At 45.2% G+C, this 26126-nt stretch overlaps 1 protein-coding gene across 1 annotated transcript in view; it reads left to right on the top strand.

Moving 5' to 3' along the window:
- The first annotated feature begins 889 nt into the window (after positions 1 to 889).
- KIZ (kizuna centrosomal protein) overlaps positions 890 to 26126 on the top strand; it is a 194295-nt gene continuing 169058 nt past the window's right edge. Inside the window, exons 1-3 of the mRNA XM_069768928.1 lie at positions 890 to 1044; positions 6475 to 6537; positions 20866 to 21028. Of these exons, the coding sequence (XP_069625029.1) occupies positions 974 to 1044; positions 6475 to 6537; positions 20866 to 21028 (297 nt within the window). The 5' untranslated portion in view covers positions 890 to 973. The remainder of the gene's footprint in view (positions 1045 to 6474; positions 6538 to 20865; positions 21029 to 26126) is intronic.

Below are 26126 nucleotides of genomic sequence, written 5' to 3'. Positions count from 1 at the left end.
CAGGGTGTGAGCTGTCATCTACAGCTGACACCCACAGGAATCGCCGCCACTAGATGACGCTATTCCCTTATTCCTCAAGGCCGTAAAAAGCGTTATTGAGGAAAACGGCCCCTAATGACCGTTGTTAAAAAGTGTATCAGAGTTAAGGGGTTAAAGTGTCATAGGAAAAATCTCCTGCAGCTAGTCTAATCTAGTCAGTATAGACCATAAAATGTCCATTCCATATGTAGCAACCGCTATTATGCTCTGATGCAAAAAATCATTAGGAAAGCTAATGCTATCCTGAGCCACAGAAAAGAATCATCTCTTACCCATATCTCCTCATGTGGGACACCATGCCCCGACGCACGTTTCGGGTGGGCTAACTTGGGGGGATGCAGCGTAAATTACATATGCTTTGCCATCTGATCTTAATGGGGAAAAACTGCAGTAAAAAGAAATGCTGAAAGAATTGACATGCTAAAAGCACCACAGGTCACAAAATCCAAGGAAGAAAATGCACCAAGCGGATGAGTTGTTAGAAATCGCATTCATTTTGCTGTTACGTTCACACTATCAGTATTTGGTCAGTATTTTACCTCAGTATTTGTAAGCCAAATCCAGGAGTGGACCAATCAGAGGAAAAGTATAATAGAAACATATGCACCACTTCCGCATTTATCACCCACTCCTGGTTTTAGCTTCCAAATACTGATGTAAAATACTGAAAGTGTGAACAGGAAAACGTTCCTGTAAATCAGAGGTGGCTGCCGGTAATGACCGTTCTGACGCAGCAAGCACGGGAGCCGGCAGCGAATCCTCCTACAGTAACTATGTGCGTCACGTGACAACCTGACACTTACCACGTGACGGTTTTTGGCTTCCTCAGTTGCTATGGTTCCCGGCTGCCATGATGCGCCGCGTTGCATTCTGGGCTGCGAGCGCTACTGAGACACGGTCTCTTCTACTGTAACGGCGTCCGGTGTTTCCGGGGATGATGGAGGACGGAGCGGGGGGCGAGTATGAGAAACAAGTGACGAAACTGCGGAAGAGCCTGAGAGACTGGTGAGTGCGGGAGGAGCAGCACCACAGGCCCGGTACTGACCGCCGCTGCGTGCAGAGGCATTGTGTCCATCTCTGCTATCCGTACAGCCAGGGAAACGGCCCTAGCAACCAATGGCAGCTGGTTGCTAGGGCCAGCTTCCTAGTTCTGGTCATTACTGATGAGCTGAGTGTCCTGACATGGAGTCTGTGCCTGCTCACAACACGAGAATTTGGCTGCATTCCTTCCTACAAGCCATACTCACATGAAGGTGACAGAATCTGCCATGGGGGGCCGCCGTTAAAGGGGTCGTCCACCCCCGTATACTTTTTGTTTTACAAAGGGCCTGAGTGTGCTGTAAAGTCACCCGCTGCCCGGGCCCTCGCGGGGCATTCTGGCTCAGTCAGCCGTGATCGCTGCAGCCAATCCGTGGCCACAGAGGTGACCAGCCGTCTCTGATCGCCTGCAGGGGTCCTGCTCTGAGCACCCCGGGAGAGAGAGGAGAAACGTCACCTTTATAAGGACAGTTCGGGGCTGAGGCCTTAGTAGCACTCCAGCTTCTGCTTTGGTGTGATAGACCCGCAGCCTTCTTGTCAGGATGACTTATAAGCATCATCTAATGGTATTTTCATATAGTGTTCTGTGCCCCCGTCGGGGCATACATCCGAAATCCCCACAGAACGGGGCCAGTAGACTGCAATGGTGACAGCAAAGCGAACGTGCACTCCGACGTGGACTTTTTCCGGGCGTTTATGCCTACAGGAGGCGGACACACCCCGACATAGTAGACTGCATCTAAGAGATTACTCTCACGCTTTGGTCAGCCCTAGAGTTGGTCAGGTATTGTTCAGTTTCACACCCTGGTCGGCCAATGTTTAATTTGCACGCACCTCTAATGTAATTAACCCGTTCTAATCCTGACTGCCAATCTCAGGTGAGGAGACCAAGACATTATAGTTTAAACTTGGGAAAATCACAAAAATGATGTGTTTCACATAGTGGTGTACGTGCTCTTTTCCCCCCACTAAAAACACAGCAAAACCTGAAATCTGTGGGGGTTTTGCTGCTTTTTTTTGCACTCATTGTTTTGTATGGGTGAAAAACCCGGTGAAAGTGACATTGCATGAGCGCTAGGACTGCAGTGTCTGCTTCCATTGTCCTGCACATGCCTGCCACATCTCTATGTGGAGTAAAGGAAGAGAAGGTGATCCTAAGTGATGGACCAGTCGCACCCATAAAGTATCATCTGTCATCAATATGTTCCGTCCCATTGTCTCCTATACTATATATAAATAAAGAACACTGCCTGCAAGCTATTCTCCTTTACTATTCATTCATGGAAGATCAATATTTTGTGCGCTATTTTTTTATTTTTCTTTAAGATATGAAAGTTCTTTAAGTTAGAAGTAATTTGGGGTGTGTCAGGGGTGTTTGGCGGGATGAAATCAAGTTATAATACTAGTGTCTTATGTGCTACAGGGGCTTTTGAACCTTCTACACACACCAAGTCCTAGCTGCGAATGCACCTCTGCCTCATGCAGGGCCGGTTTTAGACAAAGTGGGGCCCCAAATGCTCACATATTGCACCATCACACAGATACATTTCTGTTGTATTTACAAGCGCTAAGTTCAGGCCGGTAAGCGAGTGTGATCGACATTATTGAAGTAGTTTGACGCTTGTTTCCCGGCCTCTTTAGGGTAGGTGCACATGTTCAGTAATTGGCAGCGCTTTGGACGCAGCACATGGCCACTCCGTCCAAAGCACTGCCAGCTATTGAATGCAGATGATAACGCATGCGTTCATTGAACTGTGCGGATTCACCACGTCTAATACATTATACTGGTGAAAATTACGGTATCTTGCGGAGACTCGCGTCTCCACAAGATAAGTAGACGTGCTGCGGTCTGGAAAGACGCGCCGCATGTCTGTCTCCACAGGTGAGCCGCGGGCATCAGTGCACGCATAGTGGGCATGGGATTTCTTGAAATCCCATCCACTATGCTGTAAGATCTGAACGCTGCACAAGTCCACAGGGTCCAACCCACATCGTTTACTGACTTTGTGCACCTACCCTTACTCCGGCTGAGGAAAAATGATTGGTACAGATAGTCCTCAATACAGTATAACGGAGGTAACATAGTACATATAGTAAAATGCACTCCCCATAGTCCTTCGTAGAGTGTAATACAGCCCCCTCAGAGTATACTGCAGCCCCCCTCAGAGTATAATGTAGTCCCCTCATAGAGCATAATGCAGCCCCCCCAGAATATAATCCAGCCCCTCCACATATTATAATTCAGCCCCCCCACACACAGTATAATGCAGCCCCCTAAGAGTATAATGCAGCCCCCCACACATTATAATTCAGCCCCCCTACACAGTATAGTGCAGCCCCCACACACAGTATAATGCAGCCCCTTAGAGAGTGTAATGCAGCCCCACACACACACACACACAGTATAATGCAGCCACCTCACACAAAGTATACCGTATATACTCGAGTATAAGCCGACCCGAGTATAAGGCGAGACCACTAATTTTGCCACAAAAAACTGGGAAAACTTAATGACTCGAGTATAAGCCTAGGGTGGGAAATGCAGCAGCTACCGGTAAATGTCAAAAATAAAAGTAGATACCAATAAAAGTAAAATTAATTGAGACATCAGTAGGTTAAGTGTTTTTGAATATCCATATTGAATCAGGAGCCCCATATAATGCTCCATACAGTTTATGATGGGCCCCATAAGATGCTCCATATTAAAATATGCCCCGTATAATGCTGCACAAATGCTGATTATGGCCCCATAAGATGCTCCATAGAGATATTTGCCCCCATATAACGCTGCACATGGCCCCAAAGACTCACGTGTCGTCGCTCAGGCCCCCGGCACTTGCTATATTCACCTGTCCTCCGTTCCACCATCGGCACCACTGTGTCTTCCCCGTGTGTCTTCCCCGTCCTCCGCACTGACGCTCAGGCAGAGGGCGGCGCGCACACTAATCACGTCATCTGACCTGAGCGTCACTGCAGAGGACGCAGAAGATACAGCGGCGCCGACGGTGGATTGAGGAACAGGTTAATACAGGTCCTTCTCAAAAAATTAGCATATAGTGTTAAATTTCATTATTTACCATAATGTAATGATTACAATTAATCTTTCATATATTATAGATTCATTATCCACCAACTGAAATTTGTCAGGTCTTTTATTGTTTTAATACTGATGATTTTGGCATACAACTCCTGATAACCCAAAAAACCTGTCTCAATAAATTAGCATATCAAGAAAAGGTTCTCTAAACGACCTATTACCCTAATCTTCTGAATCAAATAATTAACTCTAAACACATGCAAAAGATACCTGAGGCTTTTATAAACTCCCTGCCTGGTTCATTACTCAAAACCCCCATCATGGGTAAGACTAGCGACCTGACAGATGTCAAGAAGGCCATCATTGACACCCTCAAGCAAGAGGGTAAGACCCAGAAAGAAATTTCTCAACAAATAGGCTGTTCCCAGAGTGCTGTATCAAGGCACCTCAATGGTAAGTCTGTTGGAAGGAAACAATGTGGCAGAAAACGCTGTACAACGAGAAGAGGAGACCGGACCCTGAGGAAGATTGTGGAGAAGGACCGATTCCAGACCTTGGGGAACCTGAGGAAGCAGTGGACTGAGTCTGGTGTGGAAACATCCAGAGCCACCGTGCACAGGCGTGTGCAGGAAATGGGCTACAGGTGCCGCATTCCCCAGGTAAAGCCACTTTTGAACCATAAACAGCGGCAGAAGCGCCTGACCTGGGCTACAGAGAAGCAGCACTGGACTGTTGCTAAGTGGTCCCAAGTACTTTTTTCTGATGAAAGCAAATTTTGCATGTCATTCGGAAATCAAGGTGCCAGAGTCTGGAGGAAGACTGGGGAGAAGGAAATGCCAAAATGCCTGAAGTCCAGTGTCAAGTACCCACAGTCAGTGATGGTGTGGGGTGCCATGTCAGCTGCTGGTGTTGGTCCACTCTGTTTCATCAAGGGCAGGGTCAATGCAGCTAGCTATCAGGAGATTTTGGAGCACTTCATGCTTCCATCGGCTGAAATGCTTTATGGAGATGAAGATTTCATTTTTCAGCACGACCTGGCACCTGCTCACAGTGCCAAAACCACTGGTAAATGGTTTACTGACCATGGTATTACTGTGCTCAATTGGCCTGCCAACTCTCCTGACCTGAACCCCATAGAGAATCTGTGGGATATTGTGAAGAGAAAGTTGAGAGACGCAAGACCCAACACTCAGGATGAGCTTAAGTCCGCTATTGAAGCATCCTGGGCCTCCATAACATCTCAGCAGTGTCACAAGCTGATTGCCTCCATGCCACGCCGCATTGAAGCAGTCATTTCTGCCAAAGGATTCCCGACCAAGTATTGAGTGCATAACTGAACATTATTATTTGATGGTTTTTTTGTTTGTTTTTAAAAAACACTTATTTGATTGGATGGGTGAAATATGCTAATTTATTGAGACAGGTTTTTTGGGTTATCAGGAGTTGTATGCCAAAATCATCAGTATTTAAACAATAAAAGACCTGACAAATTTCAGTTGGTGAATAATGAATCTATAATATATGAAAGTTTAATTGTAATCATTACATTATGGTAAATAATGAAATTTAACACTATATGCTAATTTTTTGAGAAGGACCTGTATATAGCGCACTGCCCCGCCATACTTACCTGCTCCTGGCGCGGGCCCTGCAGGTCCCTGGTACTCCAGGCGCTGACGGCTTCTTCCAGCGTTGAGCGGTCACCTGTACCACGCATTACAGTAATCAATATGCGGCTCCACCCCTATGGGAGTGGAGTGAGGTACATATTCATTACTGTAATGAGCGGTACCATGTGACCGCTCAATACAGGAAGAAGCTGTCAGCGCCCGGAGAACCAGGGACATGCAGGGACCGCGCCAGGAGCAGGCGAGTATTATTACACAGCTGCCGCTCCCCCGCCGACCACTGGGAATGACTCGAATACAAGCCGAGAGGGGCAATTTCAGCCTAAAAAAAATGGGCTGATATTGTCGGCTGGCTTACTCGAGTATATACGGTAATTCAGCACCCCCCACAAACACACACAGTATAGTGCAGCACACACAATACTTACCTCTCCTCCTTGTATCCCTGCTGCTCTGGCTTCTGCAGAGCATCTCATCCGCTCCACTGCTGGGTCAGAGGCAGAGGAGGAGAGATGGGAGAGGGAGCGTCACATGAGAAAATTAAAATGCAAAAAAAACCCCAAACAAACCAGAAAATGGCCATGGCACGAAGGGTTTAAAACAACATTTACTCTGTTAAGAAGAGACATTAAAGGGATTGTCATATGATAATGTTCTGAGACAGAGTTTATTCCAAGGCTTAATCAGACAAAGGGTTAATTCTGTTTTGTGATTTTTATTCGTATTTTGCAGTGAATTAAAAAGACTACAACTAGAAAAAAAGATGTCTGAATATTCCTTATCCAATACATACATGTAAGTATGCTTCACGTGTATCCTCTAACACCATACGTACGGGCATGTCATTGAATTGTTGTCTAAGGCTGTGTGCACACGATGCAGATTTGGTGCAGAAAAATCTGCTGCAGTTCTGCACTAAATCTGCATCTCCTGGCAGAATCTGCAGGTGCGTTTTTTATGCGTTTTTGATGCGTTTTTTTGAGCACAAATCTGCACAAAAAACGCATAAAAAACGCATCAAAAACGCATAAAAAACGCACCTGCAGATTTCTATTATGGAGGGGTGCAGAAACGCTGCAGAACTGCACAAAAGAAGTGACAGGCACTTCTTTGAAATCTGCAGCGTTTCTGCGCAGATTTTTCTGCACCATGTGCACAGCTTTTTTTTTTTCACATTGATTTACATTGTACTGTGATCACAGTGCAGTTCTGCAGCGTTTCTGCTGCAGAAAAATCTGCTGCAGTTCTGCACTAAATCTGCATCGTGTGCACATACCCTAAAAGTGTCTAAGAGTCATGCTGTACATGTATGGCATAGAAATCTGTGCGTGCTGATGAATGCATGAGTCAGCAAAACCTCCTCCCCAACCTTTTTGGAACATGTTGCCAGGTTTTGGCAGCCCCATCTGAGAGCACCATGAAGTAGGGGCAGAAACCCTGATTCCAGGGACGTATCACTTACTGGTCTGCCTGCTGCAGCCTTGATAAAAATCACTGTTTTGTCTGCTCCAGATCTCTGAATGATGAGCTCTGTATAACCCCGCCCCCATCAGTGATTGGCAGCTTTCTGTGTACACTGTTCATAGGCAGAAATCTGCCAATCACTGGTGGAGGCAGGGTTATATAGAGCGCACTCATGAATAATGGGGATTCCATGGCAGCAGATGTACTAGTCCTCTAGTGATAATCTTCTGGTGACTTCATCAGAACTAAAGCAAGCAGCCCAGTAAGTGACACATCGCTGGAATCTTTAAATTATGTTGCCTAGTATTTAGCAGCAAAAACCGGGTCAGAGATTTCCTTTAACCACTTAGGTGCCTTGGTGAATACAATGCGGCATCTAAGATGTGTAAGATTGCTCTCACCAAGTGTATTGGGGGACACTCGCTTGGCACGGGATTGACGTAGTCAGGCACGATTTTTGAACACAAAACAGTCCATACGGTTTATTAAAGGGTCATAAACCGGGTTATGCACAGCTCATATTATACATTCATCAAACACAATAGGCACCAACCGGTGATATTAACTTGCAGCTTTGACTTAAACACTTTTACGGCTTTGTTTCACGGACACTAAACATGCTGGGCCTCTCACTTCGCCCAGTTACCATGGGTGTCCATATGCCGTACACTTCACCAATGTCCATTGAGCACAACAGGCACCAACATACGACATTACAGGTTTGCAGCAACTAAACACGCTGGTCCTCCCCTGACCAGTTGCCGTGGGTTACCACAGTTAATTTTACACAGGTACCAACAGTCTGTACAAGTACCTGACGGGAGCTCCTGCTCCACCTGCTGCCTCACGGGAATCACCAACTTGCCTTTGCAGCATATCTTAGTCAGTCCAGACCCACCGAAGGACGGTTGCTTCTCCACATGAACCGCACATGTGACCTGTCCAGGTGCTATTCAGGACCTCGTCCAACACCCCAGGCCACCAGCAAGTCCAAAGCCCACCATGTGCTCTTCAGAACTCCTACTCCCAGGAAATTCAACACACCCGGCTCACCAGGTCCAAAGCCCCACCATGTGCTATTCAGGACCTCGTCCAACACAATGGGTTCAGTGTGCTATTCAGGGATCCAGTCCTACTCCCAAGACCTCCCAACACACAGGCTCTCCAGGACCTGCCACTGGAACCACACAGGTCACTCACAGCGACCATACACAGGAAAAACCATGTGACCCACACCCTGGTCACATTATATACCCTTAACCACTCCCCTGGATGGGAATGTGAATGTGTGGCTAGTTTGTCCCACCCATCTCACACAACTAGCCTAGTAAGTCTCCCTTACAGCTACACCACACATATACACACTTGAGGGACTACAGGTCCCAGAACAACAACCTTGCATCAGACTTACTACGCAGACTCTCTCTGCGACACATATCGGCCATTCCCAACACAGCCAGTCACTGTTTCACCACGATTATCACAATAGATATGCCTCCATGCACATCCCAAAGAGCACTCACAGGGGTCACTGCATCACAGATGTTAATCTTCTGTCAAGTAATAGCTGCTTCAAGGAAAAATGGTAAAGTGAAATGAAATTCAATAAATAAAAATAAATTAAAGTCTGCCCCTTTTCCTTCCGAAATTGTGAAATATTTTAGGAAAATAAACAACATATTTGTTACTGATGCAATGAGAATAGTGGAATGTTGATACTTATTATTTATACTGGTTTACAGCACACATTTGTTATAATTTCTATATTTTTGCTATTATAAGTATGAATAAATCAGCAAATTAATTGTATATAAACCAAATGTTACCAATGAAAACGGTCTCCCATCCCTCAAAATACAAGACCACGTCTATAGATTACTTTTTTTAATTATTTATTGTAACATAGTAACATAGTTAGTAAGGCCGAAAAAAGACATTTGTCCATCCAGTTCAGCCTATATTCCATCATAATAAATCCCCAGATCTACGTCCTTCTACAGAACCTAATAATTGTATGATACAATATTGTTCTGCTCCAGGAAGACATCCAGGCCTCTCTTGAACCCCTCGACTGAGTTCGCCATCACCACCTCCTCAGGCAAGCAATTCCAGATTCTCACTGCCCTAACAGTAAAGAATCCTCTTCTATGTTGGTGGAAAAACCTTCTCTCCTCCAGACGCAAAGAATGCCCCCTTGTGCCCGTCACCTTCCTTGGTATAAACAGATCCTCAGCGAGATATTTGTATTGTCCCCTTATATACTTATACATGGTTATTAGATCGCCCCTCAGTCGTCTTTTTTCTAGACTAAATAATCCTAATTTCGCTAATCTATCTGGGTATTGTAGTTCTCCCATCCCCTTTATTAATTTTGTTGCCCTCCTTTGTACTCTCTCTAGTTCCATTATATCCTTCCTGAGCACCGGTGCCCAAAACTGGACACAGTACTCCATGTGCGGTCTAACTAGGGATTTGTACAGAGGCAGTATAATGCTCTCATCATGTGTATCCAGACCTCTTTTAATGCACCCCATGATCCTGTTTGCCTTGGCAGCTGCTGCCTGGCACTGGCTGCTCCAGGTAAGTTTATCATTAACTAGGATCCCCAAGTCCTTCTCCCTGTCAGATTTACCCAGTGGTTTCCCGTTCAGTGTGTAATGGTGATATTGATTCCCTCTTCCCATGTGTATAACCTTACATTTATCATTGTTAAACCTCATCTGCCACCTTTCAGCCCAAGTTTCCAACTTATCCAGATCCATCTGTAGCAGAATACTATCTTCTCTTGTATTAACTGCTTTACATAGTTTTGTATCATCTGCAAATATCGATATTTTACTGTGTAAACCTTCTACCAGATCATTAATGAATATGTTGAAGAGAACAGGTCCCAATACTGACCCCTGCGGTACCCCACTGGTCACAGCGACCCAGTTAGAGACTATACCATTTATAACCACCCTCTGCTTTCTATCACTAAGCCAGTTACTAACCCATTTACACACAATTTCCCCCAGACCAAGCATTCTCATTTTGTGTACCAACCTCTTGTGCGGCACGGTATCAAACGCTTTGGAAAAATCGAGATATACCACGTCCAATGACTCACCGTGGTCCAGTCTATAGCTTACCTCTTCATAAAAACTGATTAGATTGGTTTGACAGGAGCGATTTCTCATAAACCCATGCTGATATGGAGTTAAACAGTTATTCTCATTGAGATAATCCAGAATAACATCCCTCAGAAACCCTTCAAATATTTTTATTGCATGTGCACAAGCACTTAAAGGGAATCTGTAATCAGGATTTCACCCCCAAAACTATTTATATGTGCATGTAGCTCTTTCAAAGACATGTCCAGAAATACCTTTACATGGCCGGTTCATTCCTCTGTTACTGAGAAATCAGCACCTGCATTAATATGCAAATGAGGCAGAACAGCTCCTTGTAGATCTGACTCTTCTGTGAATCCAGCTCTATTCCCCGTCAGGGAACCTGTCAGCAGGATTGTGCACAGTAACCTACGGACAGTGTCAGGTCGGCACCGTTATACTGAGGAAAATGATACCTGGGTGATGAAATCCGTCTTGTGGTTGTTGTTTAATCTTTATTTTCAGTTAAGGAGATTCTTGTGCTTCGGGGCGGCCTGTGTTCCAGGCTTTATGTGGTGCTCTGCTTGCATTTGCATCTTTATGGCTTATGACAGGTAACTGATCCCTCACTGATCTGCTCCTTATTTTACATAATGCATAAAATATTGTTGATAACATTGTTGATTATGCGTATAATATTGTTGGCTATTGTGAGGCTTAGAAAAAATAGAGCTGGAGAGACAGGAGCTTCAGATCTACCATAGCTCTTCAGCCTCATTTGCATATTAAATCAAATGCTGATTTCTCAGTAACAGAGGAATGGACCATGTAAAGGTATTACTGGACTTGATTTTGAAAGAACTACATGCACATACTGTATGAATAGTTTTGGGTGTGAAATCCTGCTGAAATCTTCAATTTGAGGGAGTTTTTCACTAATTCTCCACACCTGGCACTCCCACCAATCAGCTATTATCAGCTCTGGTAGTTGCCGGACATAATCATTGTTGAGAAATTGTCATTCAAACAGTTGGACGTTTGTTTTTTTTCACACTCATCATCCGTGTGCAGCAGCTATTAATAATTTACAAAACCATTTACAGTTTCCTATGTTACAAAGTTACAATGTATCCTTAAAAAACAGATGTTAGGCTGTGTGCACACGATGCAGATTTGGTGCAGAATTTTCTGCATAAAATCTGCATCTCCTGGCAGAATCCGCAGGTGCGTTTTTTGATGCGTTTTTTTGTGCAGATTTTACCAATGGATTTCTATTATGGAGGGGTGCAGAAACGCTGCAGAACTGCACAAAAGAAGTGACGTGCACTTCTTTGAAATCTGCAGCGTTTCTGCGCAGATTTTTCTGCACCATGTGCACAGCTTTTTTTTTCACATTGATTTACATTGTACTGTGATCACAGTGCGGTTCTGCAGCGTTTCTGCTGCAGAAAAATCTGCTGCAGTTCTGCACTAAATCTGCATTGTGTGCACATACCCTTATGCTGTGGCTCTGTATGGCATCAGTTTTTTTTTTTTTTCATCATACATTGATAAAGTCAGTGAAAAAATCGTTCATCTGCACTACCTGATCTAATAACATTGGTCCGAGTGCGATGTGTAAATGCAGATCATACCTCTGGTATCCTCATCTATCATGAAAACTAGGATTCCCAGCACCCCGGTTTGATGATTCACCCTGGCGACATACGGCCCTATCTACCGTACCCCTTGTTGAGCTGTTACCTTTGAGTCTGTCATGGACGGCATCAATGGAGGCACAATGACGTGCATGTGGAGCTCAGTCCATGTGTGTGCGCCACCATTAGAGAAACCACTGAGCACTACTAGCTCCTGCTATAGCTTTGTAGTTCACCTTGCCCCTTATCCACCATCATCTTTATCCAGCAACTTGCATTGACTCTGACATTTTTCACTCCGTCAGCCCTTTTGTTCAGGCCCCTATTACCAGTTTCAGCGCTAATCTTCTGGCCACTTAAAAAAAAAAAAAAAAACAATATTCAGCAGCCTTCAGCTTCGACCAGGTCACAGAAAAATACATTTTCAGGCTTCTTTTATTTTTTTTCTCCTCTCTCTCTACTAATGGCACTAGGGACCCTACTCCCTCACACCTCCTTCAGTTCCCCTCACTGATGGAACTATCCGTCTAATTAAGGTGCATAACCTCTCTCTATTCTGCTTTTCTGCCTCTTACAGACATGTAATCTTAACCCTATTGCTTAAAAAAACACAAAAACATTTCATACCGTTATTTACAGTTCTTCCCTTAAGCTCCGCCTACTTCCTGCGTACCTATCTTTAACATTGGGTATGCAGGGACATGCTTTGTATGCGGATGCGTCTGCATGCGGTGTTTTGGCGTGCCCACTGACCGCATGGGAGCGCAAAAAGTTGAGTTCCCGTGCGGTCGGCGGGCGCATCAAAAAACACCGCATGTGGTTTCATACAATGCATGTCCCTGCATACCCAATGTTAAAGATAGGTGCGCAGGACGCATGCGGAAGTAGGCGGAGCTTAAGGGAGGAACTACGCAGCCATGCGCAGACCAGCCAAATGCAAGTGTGAACTTATCCTTAATCTTAAAGTCACTACTTTATCAATTTTCAAGGGCTTGTACAGGCTTGGGATTCAACTCCGCAGTCACGCTTTGCTAATTCTGCATGTCAGGATTGTCTGGTGCCAGGAATGGGCGGGCGAATGGCTGAAAGTATGTTCCGGCTCCACGTGCACGGCTTCGCTAAATAAAAACTAATGAGCAAGGCCTCCTTGCTGCCAGCACCAGACAATCCCAACTGTGCGCAGTGTGCTCTCTCCAATCTATCCCGAATGCAGCAGCCAGGGTCATGTTCCTGTGTAGCCACTATAATGATGCCTCCACCCTGTGCCAGCCATTGCACTGGTCTACAACACAGGTCAAACTCTGGCCCATGGGTGAAATTTGGCCCGCAGGGTGATTATATTTGGCCCATGACACTAACCCCACCCCCGACATTGCACCTTCTATACAGTTGAAGCAGTGATGGAAGAGGGGGCACCGTCAGCTGACATTCCCTCCTCCATCATTCGCCCTCTGTGTATGGCACGATGATGCCACTGTTTGCTCCCACTGTGAAGAGCTGCAGAGTCCGGATCACTGGGGGCCTGTGGTAGATGTATTTCATACATATTTTTCACGTTGGGCCCATTATACCGTTTGGAGGAGTATTTGGGGCTATTATACTATATGGAGGACTATTTAGGGCCCATTATTTTGTATGGAGGGCTATTTGGGGCCTGTTATTCTTTATGGGAGACTATGCGGGCCCATTATACCGTATGGAGGAGTATGTGGGGCTATTATACTATATGGAGGACTAGGCTGGGCTTCGTAGGAAAACCACAATTATGCTATATACTGCAATGCACCAGTATAGGGCAGCACGGTGGCCTTGCAGCGCTGGAGTCCTGGGTTCAAACCCCACCAAGGACAACATCTGCAAAGAGTTTGTATGTTCTCTCCGTGTTTGCATGGGTTTCCTCAGGGTGCTCCGGTTTCCTCCCACATTCAAAAAGACATACTGATAGGGAATTTAGATTGTGAGCCCCATTGGGGACAGTGATGATAATGTCTGCAAAGTGTAAAGCGCTGCGGAATATGTTAGCGCTATATAAAGATTATTATTATATATTATAGCTATAGCCACAAGTGTGTGTATATATATATTATTCTAGAATATGCATGTCCTCGTATTATATTGCCCAGTCACGTAGTATATTGCCCAGCCACGTAGTATGTTGCACAGCCACGTAGTATATTGCCCAGTCATGTATTATATTGGCCAGCCACGTAGTATATTGCCCAGCCACGTAGTATATTGCCCAGCCACGTAGTATATTGCCCAGCCACGTAGTATATTGCCCAGCGACGTAGTATATTGCCCAGCCACGTAGTATGTTGCCCAGCCACGTAGTATGTTGCCCAGCCACGTAGTATGTTGCCCAGCCACGTAGTATATTGCCCAGCGACGTAGTATACAGCACAGAGCCACGTAGTATACTGCCCAGCTACGTAGTATATTGCCCAGCCACGTATGTCACAGGTTAAAAAATAAAAAATAAACATATACTCACCTTCCGAGGGCCCCTTGTAGTTCGGTCACATGACCATGATGTCATGACAGGTCATTCTCGCGCAGGCGCGCAGGACCTGTGATGACGTCGAGGTCACATGACCGTGAAGTCATGGCAGGTCATTCTCGTGCAGGCGCGCAGGACCTGTGATGACTTCGCGGTCACTTGACCGTGACGTCATGGCAGGTCCTTCTCCCATATCATTCTTGGCACCGGAACCTGCCGGAGGTCACCGGAGCGTCGCAAAAGGTGAGTATATAATGATATGTTATTTTTTTAAATTATTTTTAACATTAGATGTTTTTACTATTGACGCTGCATAGGCAGCATCAATAGTAAAAACTTGGTCACACAGGGTTAATAGCGGCGGTAACGGACTGAGTTACCCGTGGCATAACGCGGTCCGTTACCGCTGGCATTAACCCTGTGTGAGCGGTGACTGCGGGGAGTATGGAGCGGGCGCCGACTGCAGGGGAGTAGGGAGGGACTAATCGGACTGTGGCCGTCGCTGATTGGTCGTGGCAGCCATGACAGGTAGCTGGCGAGACCAATCAGCGATTTGGATTCCATGACAGACAGAGGCCGCGACCAATGAATATCCGTGACAGCCAGAAGGACAGAAAGACGGAAGTGACCCTTAGACAATTATATAGTAGATACGTATAAATATGCGAGATTGGCGCCCCCGCTCAACGTCGGCTGACCCTATATCTCCTACATGCATCCTAGTTTAGTGTCTCATTTGGACCATCAGATATGCATGACCGGAAAATTAGATAGGGATTTATAAAAGCCGATATTGACTGAAGGTTAGATTGCGGCAGGGTGAAAGACACGGACAAAAACAAAGATCAAAAAGTGCTCGTGAATAAAAACAATCTCACTAACTCTGTTCCCTGCTGGTAACAAAACCTGCCTGACTGTGGGGGTTGGCGCCCTACTTGTCAGCGGATATGGCGCCCCCACTCAACGGCGACTGACCCTTGGAGACCTTATGGATATTAGTTTACTTAAACATGTTTAAATGGTAAGCTTACATTTGGTAGCTGCCCTATCACCCCCATCATTACCCCTCTCCTCCACCTACACACACACACCCAGACACACACATCATTAGTCACCTCTCTGCACACACACACACACACACACACCTCACCTCTGTGCACGGTATCTTCCTGTCTCACACAGCCGTGGCGCTGAATGATGATGTCATTCAGCCGCTGCTGTGTGACAGGAAGTGTGGGCAGGAAACAGGATGGATCCATTCCCTGCAGCTCCGCTGCCATTTTCTCTTGCCAGCAGCGGAGCTGCAGGGATTGCTCCCTGCCCGCCGCACATGAGGGCAATCTGGCCAGGGGCCCCCTGGAGCCTCGGGCCGGATAAACTGGCCAGATTGCCCTCATTATTATCCGCCCTGCAGGGGCCTCCCGGAGTCTCCAGGCCCCGGTGCAGCCGCACCGGTTGAACTGGCGGTATGTCCGCCCATGCCCACAATATTAGGAATGATGAGGAAAAACATCCTCAGTTGTAGATATGTTTTTAATAAATATCAAGGTTGGCCCGCGACTTTGTCCAAGTTTTTAATTTGGTCCTCTATGTATTTGAGTTTGACATCCCTGGTCTACAAGTGGATAAAAAAATCAAAGCTCAATAGGGTCTTATCAAAGTAATTTAGTGAGGAAAAAAGGAGTTTAATCTCACCTGGAAAGGTTGTGTATGACACAAGTGATAAGGCGAAAATGTCAGCTGCTGCAATATCCACAAGTGTTTTCATAAAGATACCAGGGTAGGGTGGAGTTTTAATATACGCTGCTGATTTAAACACGATCCAAGAGATATCAGGAAAAATTGGTTTATTGTCAATGCGTTTCAGAGTCCATCTGACTCCTTCCTTAGGACAACCACAAACAAAGGTTAGTCCTGAGGAAGGCATCAGATGGACTCGGAGGCTATGTGCACACGCTGCGGATTTTTCTGCGGATTCACAGCTGTTTTCCCTGAGTTTACAGTACCATGTAAACCTATGGAAAACAAAATCCGCTGTGCACATGCTGCGGGAAAAAACGCATGGAAACGTAGCGTTGTTTATTCCGCAGCATGTCAATTCTTTGTGCTGATTCTGCCACCGGTTTACACCTGCTCCTCAATAGGAATCCGCAGGTGTAAAACCGCGGGTGGAATCCGCACAAAATCCGCCAAAAAATTGCGGTAATTCCGCAGGAAATCCGCAGTGCGGTTTACTTGTGGATTTACCAAAATCAGTCGGAAAAATCCGCAGAGTAATCCGCAGCGTGTGCACATACCCTGAAATGCTTTGACAATAAACCACTTTTTCCCATGATCTCTTGGATCATGTTTAAATCAGCAGCGTATATTAAAAATCCACCCTACCCACGTAATGGTCTGCATTAAACCTCATCCATATTATGAACCTCCCACTTCCTGACTTTTTTTGTGCTGCATCAGTTCTCTGGCATGCACTACCCCAGGCAATCAAAGCTATTCCTACTGTACACATTTTTGCGCTTGCTTATAAAATGCATCTTTTTAGGCAGGTGTATCACTGTACTAAACTCACATTTCTGTATTTCCCTCTTACATTTTTTGTTTTCTCAAAACTTTATCTCTTCTTTTCATCAGCTTCCTCCACCCTGTATGCACTCAGTAGCACTTTATATCTGTACGTACACAGATGCTCGTGTAGCTTTACGTGAATACGCTCATCTACTATATAAAGCTGTGTGTGTGTATGTGTGTGTGTGTGTGTGTGTGTATGTCCGGGATTGGCATCTGCACCGTCGCAGCTACAGCCACAAAATTTTGCACAGTCACACGTCTGGACCCCGAGAGCGTCATAGGCTACGTTGTGAGGCGAAATTTTAACCCCGCGCGTTCCAATTCACCAAACAATTTTGCCCCTATCTACATAATGGGGAAAAAAGTGAAAGGAAAAGTGTTGGAGGCGTCGCAGCTACAGCAACAAAATTTTGCACAGTCACACGTCTGGACCCTGAGAGCGTCATAGGCTACGTTGTGAGGTGAAATTTTAACCCCGCGCTTTCCAATTCACCAAACTATTTTTCCCCTATCTACATAATGGGGAAAAGTGAAAGGAAAAGTGTTGGAGGCAAATTGACAGCTGCCAGATGTGAACAAGGGGGACTTAAAGAATGAGAGCGATGGCGCCAAAGAGTATATACCGATCAGTTGCTAAGGTGGGGCCCCGACATGAGATACTCACCACACATGGGGATATGAACACACACAAAATGCGCCACACACTACCACGTGCTTGAACACATATACCACCCTCAGCACACATTTCACCACACATACACCAACCTCGCCACATAAAAGTCGAAACACAAAAGTCGCCGCTCAAAACTCACCACGCGCAAAACTCGCCACATGCAAAAACTAGGCTCACGCAAAACTCGCCACAAGTGCAAAACTCACCTCATGGAGAACTCGCCACACGCAAAACTTGCACACGCGGAAAAATTGCCACATGCACAAAATTTGCAACACATGCAAAAGTTGCCTCACACAAAACTTGCACATACTCAAAAGGCACCAGACATAAAACTCACCATGTGCAAAACTCGCCATGCGCAAAACTTGCTGCACACAACTTGCTACACTAACCTGTCACATGCAACTCGACACACAAAAAGTTGCTACACGCATGTTGCCACACAAAACTCATCTCACAAAAGTCGCTACATTCATGTCGCCACACACAACTCAACACACACAACTTGACAGACGAAACTCGCCCTAAAACACACACAAGTCTGGTATTAGCCTTCAAAAATAAAAATCTGATTAATAAGCAGACAAACTACAAGAGCAACAAATGTACCATATAGGAAATACAGCAGCTGTCAGTCACATGACCTGTCTATTATGTGTATGTGTGAGCTAATATATACTGCCAGGGGGAGGGCTTCCTGTTGGCTGGGGATTTATCAGGCTGCCAATTTATCTTACAAATACTGAGGTAAAAATACTGAGCAAATAACGTGTTAACGAGGTCTAATACAGGAGATCACACAGGTATATACTATATACAGGGGAGATGACACACAGATATATACTATATACAGGAGAGATGACACACAGGTATATACTATATAGAGGAGGAGATGACATACAGGTACATACTATATACAGGAGGAGATGACATACAGGTATATACTATATACAGGAGGAGATGACACACAGGTATGTACTATATACAGGAGCAGATTACCTACAGGTATATACTATATACAGGAGGAGATGACATACAGGTATATGCTATATATAGAAGATGACATACAGGTATATACTATATACAGGAGGAGATGACACACAGATATATACTATATACAGGGGAGATGACACACAGGTATATACTATATACAGGAGGAGATGACATACAGGTATATACTATATATAGAAGGAGATGACATACAGGTATATACTATATATAGGAGGAGAGGACATACAGGTATATACTATATATAGGAGGAGATGACATACAGGTATTTACTATATATAGGAGGAGATGACATACAGGTATATACTATATACAGGGGAGATGACACACAGCAGGTATATACTATATACAGGGGAGATGACATACAGGTATATACTATATACAGGAGATGACATACAGGTGTATACTATATATAAGGGAGATGACAAACATGTATATACTGAGGTGAAAATGAGAGGTGTGAGGTGAAAATGAAAAGGTGTGAGTGCAAAATGAGAGGAGTGAGGGAAAATAGTGTAGTGATCGGAAAATGACAGATGTGAGGTCGAAATGACAAGTGTTTGGCGGGAATGAGGAGTGAGGGAGAAAATGAGAGGTGTGAGGGAGAAAATGAGAGATGTGAGGGGGAAAATTAAAGATGTGATTGGGAAAATGAGAGGAGTGATGGGAAAATAAGAGAAGTGACGTGCTATAACTAACCACAGATATTTACTATGCCCAGGCAACGCCGGGCTCTTCAGCTAGTTTATCATAAAGATGGCTGGACCAAGCACTTTCTGTCTGGTCTCATCCCTACTTCCTTATATATTATACGTTTGTGAGCAGACCCTCACTCCTCTTTATTAAATATTGTGTTACTTTGTTACTTCTCCAACCCCCCCTCCCCCCATAAACTGATAAAAATAAATCCCCAAAAATATGCACCAAAGAATAGTGTCATTGAATTATTCAACTTTATTGGGGTTATATGGAACCTTGTGATATTTTTTTCCCTACAGGGCGCTCCTGACGGTGATTTTCCTGCTTCTGGTGACGTTACTTTGATAGAGCTTCTCATCTGATCTGTTCTGTGGACGGGCCGTTACTGCCGATATACGCTGATAGAGCAGTCTGTCCAACATTGGGGATCTGGCTGTCAATCAGCATGACGGCAGTGATGCCCCGTTGACAGAGCGGCGTGGAATGTTGTGAATTCAGCTTTTGGGCTCCCTCCGGTGGTTGTAGAGGGTAATGCAGTTGTGCCTGGATTGCAGGAGTGGACATGTATCTCTACTAATTGCAGGACTGACTGGGGTATATAGCTTTGCAGGATCCTTTAGTCAGTGCCAGTTGTTCATTGTTCTTGCAGGATTCACTTCCCTGCTGGTTTCTCCAGTTTGCTGTGCTTTTCTACAAAGATAAGTCCTGGCTTTGTTTTTGCTGTCCACCTGCTGTGGACCTTAATAGTTCTGTGCACGTTCATGTTTTTGCCTTGTCCAGTTTTGTCTGTGAAGGATTTTTTGCAGCCTGACTATTTCTCTGGAGATGCAGATATACCCCCCATGTCTTTAGTCAGATGTGGTGATTCGTATCTTCTGTGGTGGATATTTTCTAGCGTTTTTATACTGACCGCATAGTACTCTGTTCTTTTCTTTCTTTTTAGCTAGTATGGCCTCCTATGCTAAAATCTGATTTCATATCTGCGTATGTTATTTTCCTCTCCTCTCACAGTCAATATTTGTGGGGGGCTATCTATCCTTTGGGGATTTTCTCTGAGGCAAGATAGGTTTCCTGTTTCTGTCTTTAGGGGTAGTTAGATCTTAGGCTGTGCCGAGGGGTCTAGGGAGTGTTAGGTACCCCCCACGGCTACTTCTAGTTGCGCTGCTAGGTTCAGGGTTTGCGGTCAGTACAGGGACCACCTTCTCCAGAGTCCGTCTCATGCTGCTCCTAGGCCACCAAATCATAACAGTGGAAGAGGAAGAGCTGCTCTGTTGACATGAGGTCAGATTAAGGCGTAGAATCGCCGGCTGAGATGGAGAGATCTCTGCACAGACTAGTAGTTAGCATCTACCTGCCAGCAAGTTCTTATCCCCTTAATAAAAGTAATGACCCCTTTAAGCACAACAATAGGCCAGCGTGCAGCTACATCGCTCCTAAATGGCTCCAAGGTAACCGGTCATGTATCTCCTGTATTTCAAGGTGTCGTCGGCAGTGTGTAAAGTTAAAAAATTCTTTGAGCGAAATTTGTGAGAAAGAGAAGAAGGCTCGGCTCCGAAATGAAACCTTCCTGCAGGACTTTAAAAGCATCGAAGCTCGCTTGCGTTTTCTCGTATCGAATTCCAGGACATCGCAAGCGGCAAAGGTAAAATATATGGACCCATTTACTTTTCTTATATCAGACCTGATTTACTAAGAGTTCAAAATAGTAAGTTGCACAAATGGCAAATTGTGAAACCACCATAAAACTATCACTAGAATAGTTTGTAGTCGCAATGGGCGGAATCCACCAGAAAAAGCCGCCGGGCGCACATACTTTTTAACCCCTTCCCGACCCATGACGCCACGTAGGCGTCATGAAAGTCGGTGCCAATCCGACCCATGACGCCTATGCGGCGTCATGGAAAGATCGCGTCCCTGCAGGCCGGGTGAAAGGGTTAACTCCCATTTCACCCGATCTGCAGGGACAGGGGGAGTGGTAGTTTAGCCCAGGGGGGGTGGCTTCACCCCCTCGTGGCTACGATCGCTCTGATTGGCTGTTGAAAGTGAAACTGCCAATCAGAGCGATTTGTAATATTTCACCTATTATAACGGGTGAAATATTACAATCCAGCCATGGCCGATGCTGAAATATCATCGGCCATGGCTGGAAATACTAATGTGCCCCCACCCCACCCCACCGATCGCCCCCCCCAGCCCCCCGATCTGGCCGGTACACTGCTCCGGCTCCCCTCCGTCCTGTGCTCCGCTCCCCCCCGTGCTCTTGTCCGCTCCCCCCGTGCTCCAATCACCCCCCCTGCACTCCGATCCACCCCCCCCCCCCCCCGTGCTCCGTTCCAGCCCCCCCGTGCTCCGTTCCACGCCCCCCGGTGCTCCGTTCCACCCCTCCCGCGCTCCGATTACCCCCCCCGTGGTCCCCCCCCCCCCACCCCATCATACTTACCGATCCAGCCGGGGTCCCGTCCGTCTTCTCCCTGGGCGCCGCCATCTTCCAAAATGGCGGGCGCATGCGCAGTGCGCCCGCCGAATCTGCCGGCCGGCAGATTCGTTCCAAAGTGCATTTTGATCACTGAGATAGATTATATCTCAGTGATCAAAATAAAAAAAATAATAAATGACCCCCCCCCTTTGTCACCCCCATAGGTAGGGACAATAAAAAAATAAAGAAATTTTTTTTTTCCACTAATGTTAGAATAGGGTTAGGGTTAGGGCTAGGGTTAGGGCTAGGGTTAGGGTTAGGGCTAGGGTTAGGGGTAGGGTTAGGGTTTCGGTATGTGCACACGTATTCTGGTCCTCTGCGGATTTTTCCGCTGCGGATTTGATAAATCCGCAGTGCTAAACCGCTGCGGATTTATGGCGGATTTACCGCGTTTTTTTCTGCGCATTTCACTGCAGTTTTACAACTGCGATTTTATATTGGAGCAGTTGTAAAACCGCTGCGGAATCCGCACAAAGAAATGACATGCTGCGGAATGTAAACCGCTGCGTTTCCGTGCAGTTTTTCCGCAGCATGTGTACAGCGATTTTTGTTTCCCATAGGTTTACATTGAACTGTAAACTCATGGGAAACTGCTGCGGATCCGCAGCGTTTTCCGCAGCGTGTGCACATACCTTTAGAATTAGGCTATGTGCACACGGTGCAGATTTGGCTGCAGATTCGCAGCAGTGTTCCATCAGGTTTACAGTACCATGTAAACATATGAAAAACCAAATCCGCTGTGCCCATGGTGCGGAAAATACCGCGCGGGAACGCTGCGTTGTATTTTCCGCAGCATGTCAATTCTTTGTGCGGATTCCGCAGCGTTTTACACCTGTTCCTCAATAGGAATCCGCAGGTGAAATCCGCACAAAAAACACTAGAAATCCGCTGAAAATCCGCAGGTAAAACGCAGTGCCTTTTACCCGCGGATTTTTCAAAAGTGGTGCGGAAATATCTCACACGAATCCGCAACGTTGGCACATAGCCTTAGGGTTAGGGTTGGAATTAGGGTTGTGGTTAGGGTTAGGGGTGTGTTGGGGTTAGGGGTGTGTTGGAGTTAGGGTTGTGATTAGGGTTATGGCTACAGTTGGGATTAGGGTTAGGGGTGTGTTGGGGTTAGTGTTGGAGGTAGAATTGAGGGGTTACCACTGTTTAGGCACATCAGGGGTCTCCAAACGCAACATGGCGCCACCATTGATTCCAGCCAATCTCGTATTCAAAAAGTCAAATGGTGCTCCCTCACTTCCGAGCCCTGAAGTGTGCCCAAACAGTGGTTTACCCCCACATATGGGGTACCAGCATACTCAAGACAAACTGCGCAACAATTACTGGGGTCCAATTTCTCCTGTTACCCTTGTGAATCTAAAAAAATGCTTGCTAAAACATAATTTTTGAGGAAAGAAAAATGATTTTTTATTTTCACGGCTCTGCGTTGTAAACGTCTGTGAAGCACTTGGGGGTTCAAAGTGCTCAACACATATCTAGATAAGTTCCTTGGGGGGTCTAGTTTCTAAAATGGTGTCATTTCTGGGGGTTTCTACTGTTTAGGCACACCAGGGGCTTGCAAACGCTACGTGACACCCGTAGACCATTCCATCAAAGTCTGCATTTCAAAAGTCACTACTTCCCTTCTGAGCCCCGACGTGTGCCCAAACAGTGGTTTACCCCCACTCATGGGGTATCAGCGTACTCAGGAGAAACTGGACAACAACTTTTGGGGTCAAATTTCTCCTGTTACCCTTGGGAAAATTAAAAAATTCTGGGCTAAATAATTATTTTTGAGGAAAGAAAACGTATTTATTATTTTCACGGCTCTGCATTATAAACTTCTATGAAGCACTTGGGGGTTCAAAGTGCTCACCACACATCTAGATAAGTTCCTTTGGGGGTCTAGTTTCCAAAATGGGGTCACTTGTGGGGGGTTTCTACTGTTAAGCCACATCAGTGGCTCTGCAAACGCAATGTGACGCCCACAGAGCATTCCATCAAAGTCTGCATTTCAAAACGTCACTACTTCACTTCCGAGCCCCGGCATGTGCCCAAACAGTGATTTACCCCCACATATGGGGTATCAGCGTACTCAGGAGAAACTGGACAACAACTTTTGGGGTCAAATTTCTCCTGTTACCCTTGGGAAAATCAAAAATTGCAGGCTAAAAGATCATTTTTGAGAAAATAATTTTTTATTTTCATGGCTCTGCGTTATAAACTTCTGTGAAGCACTTGGGGGTTCAAAGTCCTCACCACACATCTAGATTAGTTCCTTTGGGGGTCTAGTTTCCAAAATGGTGTCATTTCTGGGGGATCTCCAATGTTTAGGCACACAGGGGCTCTCCAAACGTGACATGGTGTCCGCTAATGATTGGAGCTAATTTTCCATTTAAAAAGCCAAATGGCGTGCCATCCCTTCCAAGCCCTGCCGTGCGCCCAAACAGTGGTTTACCCCCACATATGGGGTATCAGCATACTCAGGACAAACTGGACAACAATATTTGGGGTCCAATTTCTCCTACTATCCTTGGCAAAATAGGAAATTCCAGGCTAAAAAATCATTTTTGAGGAAAGAAAAATTATTTTTTATTTTCATGGCTCTGCGTTATAAACTTCTGTGAAGCACCTGGGGGTTTAAAGTGCTCAATATGCATCTAGATAAGTTCCTTGGGGGGTCTAGTTTCCAAAATGGGGTCACTTGTGGGGGAGCTCCAATGTTTAGGCACACAGGGGCTCTCCAAACGCGACATGGTGTCCGCTAACAATTGGAGCTAATTTTCCATTCAAAACGTCAAATGGCGCGCCTTCCCTTCCGAGCCCTGCCGAGTGCCCAAACAGTGGTTTACCCCCACATATGAGGTATCGACGTACTCGGGAGAAATTGCCCAACAAATTTTATGATCCATTTTATCCTACTGCCCATGTGAAAATGAAAAAATTGAGGCGAAAAGAATTTTTTTGTGAAAAAAAAGTACTTTTTCATTTTTACAGATGAATTTGTGAAGCACCTGAGGGTTTAAAGTGCTCACTAGGCATCTAAATAAGTTCCTTGGGGGGTCTAGTTTCCAAAATGGGGTCACTTGTGGGGGAGCGCCAATGTTTAGGCACACGGGGGCTCTCCAAACGTGACATGGTGTCCGCTAAAGAGTGGAGCCAATTTTTGATTCAAAAAGTCAAATGGCGCTCCTTCCCTTCCAAGCCCTGTCGTGCGCCCAAACAGTGGTTTACCCCCACATATGAGGTATCAGCGTACTCAGGACAAATTGGACAACAACTTTCGTGGTTCAGTTTCTCCTTTTACCATTGGGAAAATAAAAAAATTGTTGCTAAAAGATAATTTTTGTGACTAAAAAGTTAAATGTTCATTTTTTCCTTCCATGTTGCTTCTGCTGCTGTGAAGCACCTGAAGGGTTAATAAACTTCTTGAATGTGGTTTTGAGTACCTTGAGGGGTGCAGTTTTTAGAATGGTGTCACTTTTGGGTATTTTCAGCCATATAGACCCCTCAAACTGACTTCAAATGTGAGGTGGTCCCTAAAAAAAATGGTTTTGTAAATTTCGTTGTAAGAATGACAAATCGCTGGTCAAATTTTAACCCTTATAACTTCCTAACAAAAAAAAATTTTGTTTCCAAAATTGTGCTGATGTAAAGTAAACATGTGGGAAATGTTATTTATTAACTATTTTGTGTCACATATCTCTCTGGTTTAACAGAATAAAAATTCAAAATGTGAAAATTGCGAAATTTTCAAAATTTTCGCCAAATTTCCGTTTTTATCACAAATAAACGCAGAATTTATTGACCTAAATTTACCACTAACATGAAGCCCAATATGTCACGAAAAAACAATCTCAGAACCGCTAGGATCCGTTGAAGCGTTCCTGAGTTATTACCTCATAAAGGGACACTGGTCAGAATTGCAAAAAACGGCAAGGTCTTTAAGGTCAAAATAGGCTGGGTCATGAAGGGGTTAAACAGCGTTTGCAGCTGCATAATGCAGTCAGGTTGCTTCAAGGGCTCGTCTACTTAAGACCACTCAGTTTTCTGAGGCTGATCTGCATTGAAAATGTAGTTTTATGTAACACTTATTGAGTAATTTGGTGTCTGTGATACATGGGCTCTCCAAAAGCGAGAGACACACACCCTTTACAATATTTCCGTTTTTTTTCCTCTAAGGAGTATCTTCATTGTGCTGATGATCTAACCAAGTGATCCATCTTGACCAATCGGTTTGTAGTGTTTGTATTTATAGAGCATATAAGCTGATTTTTTA

The sequence above is a fragment of the Ranitomeya imitator genome, chromosome 5 (assembly GCF_032444005.1).
Source record: "Ranitomeya imitator isolate aRanImi1 chromosome 5, aRanImi1.pri, whole genome shotgun sequence".
Lineage (NCBI taxonomy): Eukaryota > Metazoa > Chordata > Amphibia > Anura > Dendrobatidae > Ranitomeya > Ranitomeya imitator.
The sequence above is the reverse complement of the archived record's forward strand: the minus strand, read 5'-3'. Positions and strand labels throughout refer to the sequence as shown.